Source organism: Orycteropus afer, unplaced genomic scaffold, assembly GCF_000298275.1.
Source record: "Orycteropus afer afer isolate SDZICR_OR568_19922 unplaced genomic scaffold, OryAfe1.0 scaffold00247, whole genome shotgun sequence".
NCBI classification, from domain to species: domain Eukaryota; kingdom Metazoa; phylum Chordata; class Mammalia; order Tubulidentata; family Orycteropodidae; genus Orycteropus; species Orycteropus afer.
Genome location: NW_006921834.1, coordinates 5149194 through 5162773, shown reverse-complemented (window position 1 = coordinate 5162773; position 13580 = coordinate 5149194). Strand labels below are relative to the sequence as shown.

Genomic DNA, 13580 nt, shown 5'->3' with positions numbered 1-13580 from the left:
GTGATTTGGGTGAAAGTTTACAGAGCAAATTCACTTTCTGTACAGCAGTTCACATACACTTTGTCTCATGACATTGACTGCAGTTTCCCAAAATGCAACAGCTCCCTTCTCACTTCCTCCCCATAGTTACCTTGTGTCCTTCCCTCCATGTTCTCCTGCCCCCTGAGCTGTCTCCCTGTGTATACACAGCCCTTCTATTCTCCCATGATTGTTCTCTCCAAGGAGTGTCAAATACATGTACATTTTTTACCTTGTTAGACCCATAATGTATTACATAGTTTCTTATCATTAATTTTCAGAGATGCCCAGAAGGGATCATTTAGTAACAAGAAGGTAGCCAATCTTGTCTGAAATACTCAAGAGAGTAAAACCCAAAGTTCTTACCAGTTAGGTCCTGCTCTGATCTCTTAGAGCTGTGAGCCGGTCTCATAATACAGCTAGAAAAGAGAGGAGCCAGGTCTGGCTGTAGTCCTTCCCACCCCACCCCAGTGACACTACCTTTCTTTGGGAGAGAAAATGGTCTGCACTAATTTGTTGCCTGCAGTAATGGTTTGTACTAATCAGTTAATCAGAAGTTAATTGCTTTTGATCTAGTCTGCTGCTTTGACTCCTTTTCTAGGCTGCTGCAATGGCCACATCAGCAGGAACTGTCTCAGAAGATGCCATAGAAGAAGAAGGTGAAGAAGGAGTAGGCTCTCCTAGGAGCTCATCTGAAATTTCTAAACTCAGTTCAAAGAGTGCCAAGGAAAGACGTAACAGGAGAAAGAAGAGGAAGCAGAAGGAACTCTCTGAAGGAGAGGAGAAAGGGGATCCTGAAAAGGTGTTTAAATCAGAGTCAGAAGATGGTATGAGGAGAAAAGGCTTTCGGCTGCCAGACAACAGAATAGGAAGGAAATTTTCCATCATGAATCAGGTAAGCTGTTTGTGGGTCAAATTATCTTAAAAATTTCAGGTTTTCCTAACTCCACTTGATCTTCAAATTCCCCTTTGTCCTTACATTTTCCACACCCATCCCTGCATTCTCAGCCCTACCTCTCTGCACTCTATAGTGTTGTCTTTTAGGAAGTAGCATCACCAGCATTCAGCAGTAAAGTCCATATCACACCAGTGATCACCATATTCTAAAACACTAGGAAGAACTTTTCACTTCTTATCATCTGAAAATCAGAATTTAGCTCAAACACCTCTCTTTAAGAATTGCATATAATTGGAGAAAGAGGAGGGGGGAGGGAGCCATGAAACTCTTTAAGTTACCTTATTTGAGCATGGCAAGTTCTAGAATTATTCTTGCTATACAATTTCATATTGAATTAGCCCATAGTAGATTGAAAACCTCAGTCATACCCAGCTTTGATAAATGGGGAAACTAAGAGAAAGAGAAGGGGGAGAACTTAGTGAACATTTTATTACTATAAATGTCATCTAATAAGAAGAATTCTTAAATTTCAAAATATGCCACCAAAATCTAACTTTTAGACCATTTAATTCTTCATTTTAAGGAAATACTAAAGAGTTTCTAGATCCAGTTGCAGAAATAGATTACAGCTGCTGTTTATGACCGTATATCCAGTGTCTTTCCCTGTTTCTCATGGTGCTTCTTCCCTGTGTCTCTCACTTGCTAGTTCAGTCTTCTGCCAGTCTGTTCATTTTTTTTGTTTCTGTTTTTTGTTTGTTTGTTTTTGGCTTTTTATTGTGATTTGGGTGAAATTTTACAAAGCAAATTCGTTTTACACTCAGCAGTTCATATACATTTTTGTTTGTGACACTGATTACAATCCCCACAGTGTCACAGCTCTCCTCCCACTTCCTCTCTGTGCCCACCCTGTCCCTGTGTTCTTTCTTCCTGCCTATGCATTCCTGCTTCCTAGCTTTCTCACTATGTAAATGCTGCCCTTCTGATCACCCATGGTTGGTTGTTGGAAGGAGTGTATCTGTCTGGTGTAGTTGTTCAGTTTATAGGCCTGTGTGTTGTTTGGCTGTAAGTTACCTATGGGAGTGAGTCCAACTTCAGGCCTGAAGGGCAACTATGGGCCGTAGTCTCGGGTTTCACCAATCTGTATCTGCCCAGTAGTCCTGCGCTTTTTTGTTTGTTTTTTAATTTTTATTGTGATTTGCATGAATGTTTACAGAGCAAATTCATTTTCCTTTCAGCAGTTCATACCCATTTTGTCTCATAACATTGACTGCAATTTCCCACAATGTAACAGCTCGCTTCCCATTTCCTCCCCTTGATTACCTCTTCCCTGTGTCCTTCCCACCATGCATTCCTGCCCACTGAGCTATCTCCCTGTGCATACACAGCCCTTCTTTTCTCCCATAATTGATCTCTCCAAGAAGTGTATCTGCCTGATAGAAATGTTCAGCACATATGCCTGTCTGTTGTTTGGCTGGAAGCCACAGAAGTGAGTTCAATTCCAGACCTGAAGGGCAGCTAGGAGCCATAGTCTCAGGGGTTTCACCAGGCTCTATCAGACCAGCAAACCTGGTCTTTTTTTTTTTCCCAATAATTTTAAGTTTTGTTCCACATTGTTCTCCCACTTTATATAGGATCTCCTATACAGATCCCCCTAGTCCTGGGCTTTTTTTTTTTTTTTTTTTTTTTAGGATTTGGGTGAAGATTTACAGAGTAAATTCACTTTTCATACAGCAGTTCACATATACTTTGTCTCATGTCATTGACCAAAATTTACAATGCAGCAGCTCCCCTCCCACTTCCTCCCCATAGTTACCTCCTCCCAGTGTCCATCCCTTCATACTCTTCGAGAGGCCCATTTTCTGCCAACCCTGTATATGATCTTGGATACACTCTCCATTTAGACATACATAATTGTTTAGCTTGTTCACCCATCTATCCGTCCCTATACCCATATTTGCTTTCATTAACAACTCAGTATTGTATTTACAAAGGGGTTCATATTTGTTGTTTGTACTGAGTCCTGGGCTTTTTAAAGTTTTTATTTGTTTGTTTGTTTTCATTCCACATTTTTCCCCCATTCTATCTAGGATCTCCAATTCTGATCGCTTTCTGAGTGGTTGGCAGTGGTAGTGGGCATCATCTAGTTCAAATAGGCTGAGGTTCTCATGGTCCTTTGGCCTAGTTGTTTCCATGCGTCTTTGATTTTCTCCGCTCTTCTTTACTCCAGATGAGAGACCAGTAGTTACATCTAAGATGGCTGTTCACAAGCTATTAAGACCCTGGTCCAGTCTGTTAATTTTACCACAACAAAATCTTTAAGGTCCCTCCCCTTCTTTCTATTCCTATTGATCCTGTCCTAGTTCAGCCTTCTGTATTATTTTGTTCTATTGCAGCTGTCTGTTGCTGTTTAGTTTCTTGTGATCTTTCTCCCTCTCCTTTATTTTTATGTACTGCTGGAAGATCACTTCCTAAAACATACTTTTCAATAGTCATTTAGCAAACATTTATGGAGTGCCTGCAATATGCTAAGGATTGTTCAAGGTCCTAGAGATTAAAAGGTCATTAAAACTCTGTTCCTGCCCTAGAGAACTTAAAGTGTAATGGTATAGGCAGGTATATAATAAAATTATTAACACAATAGCATCATCAGTATTATTCCTTACTAGAGATATGCTAGGGGTATTTTGGAGAATATAGATCTATCCCAGCCCGGAGATTTAGCAGACATTTTCTGAAGAAGGTAAATTTCTGAATTAAGGCTTATAGTATGAACGGGGATTACTCAGATAACGTATATGTGTGTTAGTGTGGAAGCAGTAAGGCAGAGAGAAGAAAGGACCATTCCATTCTGTATTCTAGTTTGGATGTCCTAAGTTTGAATTATTTGTTGGATAACCAAGAAGAGAGGTCTTTCAGATACACAGATTGTTGTATTGTAGTCATGAGCTGTAAGGGAATAGTTGAAACCATGAGATTTGATGAGATCACTCAAGAATGTGTCATGTGAAAGAACAGTAGGCCAGGGTCATAACCATTGGTGGGCATAGGCAGAGGGGATGCAACTCATGAAAGAAAACAACTTAACAGTCATCAAGATTCTAAGAGAACCAAGAGAGTTGAGTAAAGCAAGAGAGTAGAAGGGATGGAGAAGGAAGGGGAGTGATCAATGTATTGAAATTTAACGGAGGTGCTTGGTGGTATCAGAATTGGAAATATACATTGGATTTGGCAATATAAAAGTCATTGATGATTTTTAAAGAGAGACAGTTCACACTAGGGCGGAAGCCATATTAAGTGAGATGTGGAGATAATGAGTGTAGACTTCTCACTCAAGGTTTTTTATAGAGTGTGGGCAGAAATACGCATTTTTATAATCTTTGGGGAAAAGAGCAGAAGAATGGGGTTTCTGTTGTTGCTGTTAGGTGCCATCAGGTCAGTTCTGACTCATAGTGACCCTATATGTACAGCGAATGAGACGCTGTCCGGACTTGCACCTTCCTCACAACTGTTGCTATGCTTGAGCCGATTGTTGTAGTCATTGTGTCAGTCTATCTTGTTGAGAGTCTTCTTCTTCACTGGCCAAGCATGATATTCTTCTCCACAGAATGGTCCCCCCGATAACATGGCCAAAGTACAAGAGATGAAGTCTCACCATCCTTGCTTCTAAGGATCGTTCTAGCTGTACTTTTTCCAAGACAGAATTGTTCATTCTTCTGGCAGTCTATGGTATATTCAGTATTCTTCAACACTATAGTCCAAATGCATCAATTCTACTTTGGTTTTCCTTATTTCTTGTCCAGCCTTCCACATGCATTTGAGACAATTAAAAATACCTTGGCTTGGGTCAGCCGCACCTTAGTCTTCAAAGTAATATCTTTGCTCTTTAACACTTTAAAGAGTCTTTTGCAGAGATTTGCTCAGTACAAATACATTATTTGATTTACTGACAGCTGTTTCCATGGGTGTTGATTGAGGATCCAATTAAAATGAAGTCCCTGACAACTTGAGTCTTTTCTCCATTTATCACAGTGCTGCTACTGGTCCAGTTATGAGGATTTTTGTTATCTTTATGTTGAGGTATAATCCATACTGAAGGCTATAGTCTTTGATCTTCATCAGTAAGTGCTTCAAGTCATCTTCACTTTCAGCAAGCAGTGTTGTGTCATGTGCATATCACAGGTTGTTAATGAGTCTTCCTCCAATCCTGATGGTGCATTCTTCTTCATATAGTCCAGCTTCTTGGATTATTTACTCCACATACAGATTGAGTAAGTGTGGTGAAAATATACAACTGTGACACACAAATTTCCTAATTTGAAACCATGCAGTTCTGTTCGACTTCCTCTTGGTCTGTGTACATGTTCCTCCTGAGCACAATTAAGTGTTCTGGAATTCCCATTCTTCTCAATGTCATCCATAATTTGTTATGATCCACACAGTCAAATACCTTTGCATAGTCAATAAAACACAGGTAAACATCTTTCAGGTATTCTCTGTTTTCAGCCAAGATCCATCTGACATCAGCAATGACATCCCTTGTTCCCTGTCCTCTACTGAATCTGGCTTGAATTTCTTAAAATTCCCTGTAGACACACTGCTGCAACCGTTTTTGAAATATTTTCAGCAAAATTTTATTTGCATGTGATATTAATGATATTGTTTGATAATTTCGACATTCTGTTAGATCACCTTTCTTGGAATGGGCACAAATATGGATCTCTTCCTATCAGTTGGCCAGATAACGGTCTCCCAAATTTCTTGGCATAGACAAATGAGCACTTCCAGCATTGCATCCATTTGTTGAAATATTTCAGTGGATATTGCATCAGTGCCCTGGAGCCTTGTTTTAAGCCGGTTCCTTTAGTGCAACTTAGACTTCTTCCTTCAGTACCATTGGTTTTTGATCATATGCCACCTCCTGAAATAGTTGAACATCAACCAATTCTTTTTTGTACAGTGATTCTGTGTATTCCTTCCATCTTCTTTTGATGCTTCCTACATCATTCCATATATTGCCTATGTTGTTGTTGTTGTTGTTAGGTGTTGTCAAGTTGACTTTGACTTACAGCAACCCCATATACAACAGAACGAAACACTGCCTGGTTGTGCACCATCCTCACAATCCTTGCTCAACTTCAGCCTATCATTGCAGCCATTGTATCAGTCCATCTCATTGAGGATCTTCTTCCCCTTTTTCACTGACTTCCCACTTCACCAAGCATGATCTCCCTCTCCAGGGAATGGTCCCTTCTGACCACATGACCAAAATAGGTGAAACAAAGTCTGGCCATTCTCATTTCTAACTGCCATTCTCACTTCTGAGAAGAATACTAGCTGCACTTCTTCCAAGACAGATTTGTTTGTTTTTCTGGCAGTCTATGGTATTTTCCGTATTCTTCACTAACACTACATTTCAGAGGCATCAGCTCTTCTTCAGTCTTCCTTATTCATTGTGCAGCTTTCATATGCATATGAGACAATAGAAAATATTATGACTTGGGTTTGGCGCACCTTAGTCTTCAGTAGGACATCTTTGCTTCTTAACACTTGGTAAGGTTTTTTGCAGTAGATTTGCCTAGTACAGTAGGACATCTGATTTCTTGACTGCTGCCTCCATGGATGTTGATTGTGGATCCAAGTAAAATGAAATCCCTGACAACTTCATTCTACCTGTAGAATCTTTCAGTATTACAATTTGAGGCTTGAATTTTTTCCTTCAGCTCTTTCAGCTTGAGAAATGGAGAGCATGTTCTTCCCATTTGATTTTCTAATTCCAGGTCTTTGCATATTTCATTATCTTGCTTTACTTTGTCTTCTCAAGCCACCCTTTGAAATCTTCTGTTCAGCTCTATTACTTCATCGTTTCTTCTGTTCACTTTTGCTATGCTCCATTCAAGAGCAAGTTTCAGAGTCTCTTCTGATAGCCATTTTGGTCTTTTCTTCCTTTCTGTCTTTTTAATGATCTTTTGCTTTCTTCGTGTATGATGCCCTTGATGTCATTCTACAATTCATCTAGTCTTTGATCATTGGTATTCAGTGCTTCAAATCTGTTCTTCAGATGGGATATACTCAAGGTCATGTTTTGGCTTTCATGGACCTGTTTTAATTGTCTTCAGCTTCAAATTGAATTTGCATATGAGCAGTTGATGGTCTGTTTCACAGTCAGGTCAGCTCCTGGCCTTGTTCTGATTGTTGATATTGAGCTTTTCCATCATCTCTTTCCATTGATGTAGTCAATTTGATTTCTGTGTATTTGGTCTGGCATGGTCCACATGTATAGTCATCATTTATGTTGTTGGAAAAAGGTATTTGCAATGAATAAGTCATTGCTTTTGCAGAATTCTTTCATTCAATCTCTGGCATCATGTCTGTCACCAAGGCCATATTTTCCAACTACTGATGTTTCTTCTTTGTTTCCAACTTTCTCATTCCAGTCACCAATAATTATCAGTGTGTCCTGATTGCATGTTTGGTCATTTTCCAATTGTAGAAGTTGGTAAAAATCTTCAATTTCTTCATCTTTGGTATTAATGCATAAATAAGATCTTTGGTGCATAAATTTAAATAATAGTCGCATTAACTGGTCTTCCCTGTCAGAAACCAAAAACCAAACTCACTGCCATCCAGTCAGTTCTGACTCATCCCCTCCTTGGGTTTTTGAGGCTGTATCTCTATGGAAGTAGATTGCCTGGTCTTCCTTCCAAGGAGTGGCTGGTGGGTTTGAAACCAGCCTTCTGGTTAGCAGTCAAATGCCTTAAGCACCATGCCACCAGAGCTCCCAGTCTTCCCTGTAGGCGTATGGATATTATCACTGACAGCATTGTACTTCAAGGTAGATCTTAAAATATTCTTTTTTGAAGATGAATGCAATGCCATTCCTCTTCAACTTGTCATTCCTGGCGTAGTAGACCATATAATTGTCCGATTCAAAATACATGGTACTAGCCTATTTCAGCTCGTTAATGTGTAGGATACTGATCTTTATGCATTCTGTTTTATTTTTGACAATGTCTGATTTTCCTAGATTTCCTAGATACTTTATACATTCTACATTCCCATTATTAATCGGTGTTTGCAGCTGTTTCTTCTCATTTTGAGTTCTGTCACATCAGCAGATGAAGGTTCTGAAAGCCCCCTAAGTTTCCTGTCTAACCTTTCAAGTTGCTTTTGTCAGTTTCATCCCCTGTAGCTAGTTCTTTAAAAGACCACAGTGCTCAAAGCAATGAGTTCCAGCTCTTTAGCATGGGATTCAGAGCACTCTTTCCTTCCCCCAACATGGGCACAACCTACCTTTCCAATATTTTCTGTCACCATGGCCCCCTCAAGCCCTCTATTCTGAAACCAGAATGAACTCCTGGTTGTTTCTCGTGCATGGTCTTTGTTTTCTACTCTTTATAGTTTGCTCTGAAAACACCCTTTCCAAAGTGCCCTATTTTTCCACCTCTGAATATCTACATTATACTTCTTACATCCTTCTCTCAATAAATCTTTCCAAACTCCTTCCCCCTAATTTCCCATCCAATCAGAAATTATCATTTCATCTTTCTCTTATGTTTTATATGTATTCTTTATCAGTTACTAACCAAAATGTCAGTAGTTCAAACCTACAGCTGCTCCATGGGAAAAAGATGCTTCTGTAAAGATGTGCAGCCTTGGGAACCCTATGGGGCAGTTCTGCTCTGTCCTACAGGGTCACTATGAGTCACACTCAACTCAAGGGCAGTGGCTTTGGGTTTTTGAGTTTGTTTTATTTGTTCTTTTTCCTCTATCTGGTATTATATTTATTTATGTTCATATGATCTTCTCTCTTAGATAAATCAGGGTCTGCTTCTTTGTACATGACTGACATTCAGATATTTGTTGGACAAATGAGTAGAGGAGATACAGAAATCTGATTTACCTCTTCTGGTACTTCTTTGTGGTCTGGGGCTATCTCTGTCTCACTTTCACCTAGTTCAGCCTCTTTGTGGGAGAAGTATCATTGCAGCTCTGTTAAAATGGGTCTCCTACCCATGTGTTGAGAGCTATCACTGTGCTAGTTAATAAGTACCATAGTGCTGTTAACACTATGCCATTGAACGGTCTCTGATTAATCTATAGGCTTTAGCAGAGTTATACTGATTGTTTTCTAGCCTGGAAAATGAAAATGGGCTTCTGAGACATCCTGCTTTGAATGAAAATGTTCACTTCTTATCATTTCCCCAAAAAAATTGTACATTCCTAGAGGCCATGGCTGACTGCCAAGACTTGCTTGGAAGCCCCATGATATAATACTCTTTGTCCCAAGAATGTCCTGCAATTTCTGTGAATTTATCTGGAAGCATGATTTGGGAGATTGAGGCCTAGAGAGATTAACTAATATATCCAAGGTTCTATAGCTAGGTGGCATTAGAGCTAAGATTTCAACCCAGGTCCATCTGACTCCAAGGTTTGTACTCCTAAACACTGCGTTCTTTAACCACCCTCCTCCTCACTCACCTGTGCACATACATAGCCATCTCTTCTGTTGGCTTAATAAAGAATGGGGCTTCAGTTTTCGATCCACATACTTCAGGCATGTGTCAGTTTCCTTACTTTCTGATATTCTGAGATCCTCGTAACATCTCCTACCCAACTGCAAAAATGGTGTAGAGGCAGTATCTGACCTCCTCTAACTTCACCAGTGGGGAGAAGGATCAAAATCAACAGCCCAAGGCTGATTCCTATGAGGAAGAAGTCAGATACTCAGATACGCCTCTACCTTCCAATGTTTTTACCAATCTGACACCAGCCATCCCTCTCATAGTACTCTCTACTTCTCTGCTGGGTTCTAAAATTCATTGCAGTGGCCACACAGAACTTACAAACAATACTTATGATTATGAGGTACAATACTCATGATTATGAGGTTTGTTAGGGAAGTAACAGGTTACAATTCAAGATCAGGAATGCTCAGAATATAGTTCCTTGATCAGGACAGCCTTCCCTCAGCCATGTCCAAAGGCAGGTCTCTCTGGCTCTCTGCCCTCTGCCCTGCTCATCCAAGTGTTTCAAAGCTCTTTTAGCTCTACTAATAAATGCCTAGAGGCACCCCACTCTACCAGTAAGCCTCGGTCTGAAGGCAGTCAGCTTTCTCACTCTGTGGGCCAGGAAGCCCACCACTCTTGTCTTGTGTTAGTCTCTTCTGCCTTTCCTGCCACCATTTCTGTGCTGCTGTTTCTTGCCATGTCCAGTATCACAGCTCCTGTCTCCTAGATAGAAGAGGTTCAGCACAGGCATCTTGAGTCCTCGCTCCACTCCTGGCTCTTCTTTCTTGATCACAGTGAGATTCCCTCTTTCCACCTCTGAGATGGCTCATTTAAAGCAAGGTGGCCAAATGAACCAGTCCCCATGTTAGGGTTCCATGTACCTTACTTGCATGCCCCACTTACACAAGTGTGCCATGTACTTTATTTCCATTGTTAGCAAGCTCTCTAATCCCCTTGGTGGGCCACAAGTACCTCACATTTGCATAGTTCCACCCAGTCATCTCGTATTGGTGGTTGCTGTTAGGTGCCATCAAGTCAGCTCTGACTCATAGTGACCCTATGTACAACAGAATGAAACAGTGCACGGTCACGCACCATCCTTACAATCCTTGCTCTACTTGAGCCCATTGTTGCAACCACTGTGTCAATCCATCTTGTTGAGGATCTCCCCCTCTTTACTACCCTCCACTTTATCCTTCATCAGGAGATGGTCCCTTCTGACAACATGACCAAAGTAGGTAAGATGAAGTCTGGCCATTCTTGCTACCAAGGAGCATTCCAGCTGCACTTCTTCCCGGACAGATTTGTTTGTTCTTCTGACAGTCCATGGTATTTTCATTATTCTTCATCAACACCATAATTTAAAGACATCAACTCTTCTTCAGTCTTCCATTCATTGCCCAGCTTTCACATGCATATGAGATGATTGAAAATACTATGGCTTGGGTTTGGCGCACCTAAGTCTTCAAAGTGACATCTTTTGGTCATCTGGTAGGAGTCACAAAGACCTTGGCTAGAAGAGCCATAAGCAATTCACTGTACCTCACCAACCCATTTCTCCCTAAAATTACCACTATAAATTTAGGGCATAGGTGAGTTTGTAACGATGAGTTTGAGTCCACTTTTGTGAGGTATTTTCTTTATTGTGTTGTAGCAGTTCTTAAATTTTTTGGTCTCAGGACTCCTTTATATCCTTCAAAATTATTGAGGACTCCAAAGAGCTTTTTTTTTTTTTTAATGTGCTTTTAATTTATCATATTAGAAATTGTAATTGAGAATTTTAAAAATATTTACTAATTATTTTAAAATAATGATAAACCTATTACATGTTTAATATGAATTATATATATTTTTATAAAAATTGTTTTCTAAAACAGAAAAGTGGTATTTTTTCACATTTTTGCAAATCTTTTTAACGCATGACTTTAATAGAAGACAGCTGGAATATCATATCTACTGCAGCATTCAGTCTGTTGGTATTGTTTTTTTTTTTTTTTTTTCCAGTTGAAGTATTTTTTAAAAATCCAGTTTCATACACATACATATTTGGACAAGGGAGGAATACTTTAATAGTCTTTTCAAATAATTAGAGATATTCTTCTTTAATACTGTTCCAAAACTCGACATTAATAGTTTCTTAAAGGTTAGTTGCAATGTGGAATCTGAAAATATGTTAATAACCTCATACTCTATTACATTAAAATCTATTGTTCTGTTTCACACCATAGATCTTTTAGCCATGAATGATTTGTACCATGATGCGTTGATCATTTTTAAAATATTCATTCACTAAATTACATAAATCTTCCAAGTACTGACACATAATAATAAAAATCATATTCATTATCACCACCACCAATCTCAGATCTCATCAGAAAAGTCTTTGCATATTGTGAAGCTGTCCAGCTCACAGTGTCTACTGTATACTTTTGAGAAAATGAGAAAGATAAAGGCAGATAACACCTTAATGTTATAATAAAAATAGTGTGGACCTCATGGGTCCCTAAAAGGCCTTCAGGGGTCCCCAGACAATACTTTAAGAACTACTCTTCTGGAGGAGTTCCAGTAAGATGGTGGAATAGCCAGAAAGACTGCACAAACCCTCTTCAGCAAAGAAAATGGGAACCAATTAACACAGTTACGGAAGATAATCCTGGACCCCTGAATTTTGAAGGGAAGGTTATAGAAGTGGACTAAACACAACTAGCAGAAGAATTTGCATGAAAACACCAAAAAGGAGACATACAGAGCTGCAGTCTGGCAGCAATCCTGATGGCACAAGACAGCTTGGATATTGCTAAGTCGTGGTAGGATCTAAGAATTAACCTAAAAATCAACCCTGCTAGCCAAAGACTGCACGGGAGGACTGCTCTGGTGGGTGAAGAATAAAAAGGGAAGCAGCGAAGAGGAAGGCGGGCTGAGCTATGGACTTTTGTCTGTCCAGAGGGTGCAGCCATTTTGAATGTTTACAGGCTGCTTGCCCATTTTGGATATTTAAAGTGACAGCGTTCTCCCAGATTCCAGGGACTTAAGAACAGGCTCCACTTGCCAGGACCGCAGGGACATTCCAGAGGTAGATGACTGGAAAGGTGCAACATTCCCCTTGTTACTCTTATATCTCACACCCTCTTGGTGAATGGAGGTGCAGCCATCCCTCACTCCTACCCACCTTCTAGGCTGGCAGGAATTCCATCCCAGTCTGTGTGCTCCAACCTGTCCAGATACTTTTTTTTTTTTTCCAGTTTGTTTGTTTTTGTCCGTTTTAAAATTACTACTGTTATTATTAGGAGCTCTGGTAGCGTAGTGCCTAGGGCATTTGACTGCTAACCAGAAGGCTGGCGGTTCAAACCCACCAGCTACTCCCTGGAAGGAAGATGAGGCAGTCTACTTCCGTAGTGATACTGCCTCGGAAACCCAAGACTCGACGGCACATAACAATAACAACAACAACTATTATTATTACTTTTGAGCTTTTTATTATCATTCTTTAGTCTTTCCTTCCCAGGTTCTAGTTTTCAGCTTATTTATTTTCCCTTATCCTGGTTCCAGTTTTTTTTTTTTTCTTTCTTGTGGTTAACCCTGTTCCTTGTTTTTCTTTTTGCATTTTGTCCATTTTTCTTCATTATTCTCCTTCTCTGCCTTTTTTCTCTTATTACTTTCTCCCCAGATATTGTGGTGTTTTTTGTCTTGCTTTGTTTTTGTTTTTTTCCCTTTTCTCTTTTTTGGTTACTGTTCCTGTGTGTTTTTTGTCCATTTGCTTTTACATTTTTGATGGCTATTTAATTGTTATTTTTGTCTAACTGAGTGGAAGACAGCAACAGTCCCCATGCGACACAACTCCACCCACACCTCCTGCAGCTTCACTTACTGAGGGAGAGTCACCACCTCCTTCTCCACCAACGGACCTATGATGAACAACCACCAAGAAGAGCCTAACTCACCCTTAGCTGCCCTTCACAAATAGTTAACAGAGATCTAAATACAACAACGTTACAATGTTTCAGAGACAACAGACCATCACAGTCCACACAAAAAAGCAAGATAAAGTGGTAGAAACAAGGGAGCCAGGTACAGACCCAGAACACATCCCTGAGGAAGAAGCAGCATTGGAACTCTCTGATAAGGAATTCAAAAGAATTATATTTAGGTATCTTCAA

The 13580-nt window shown here is 39.9% G+C and overlaps 1 protein-coding gene across 1 annotated transcript in view; it reads left to right on the top strand.

Annotated features, from left to right (window-relative positions):
- Positions 1-13580, top strand: part of SCN8A (sodium voltage-gated channel alpha subunit 8) — a 138775-nt gene that overhangs the window by 20824 nt on the left and 104371 nt on the right. Inside the window, exon 10 of the mRNA XM_042782139.1 lies at positions 620-913. Within this exon, the coding sequence (XP_042638073.1) occupies positions 620-913 (294 nt within the window). The remainder of the gene's footprint in view (positions 1-619; positions 914-13580) is intronic.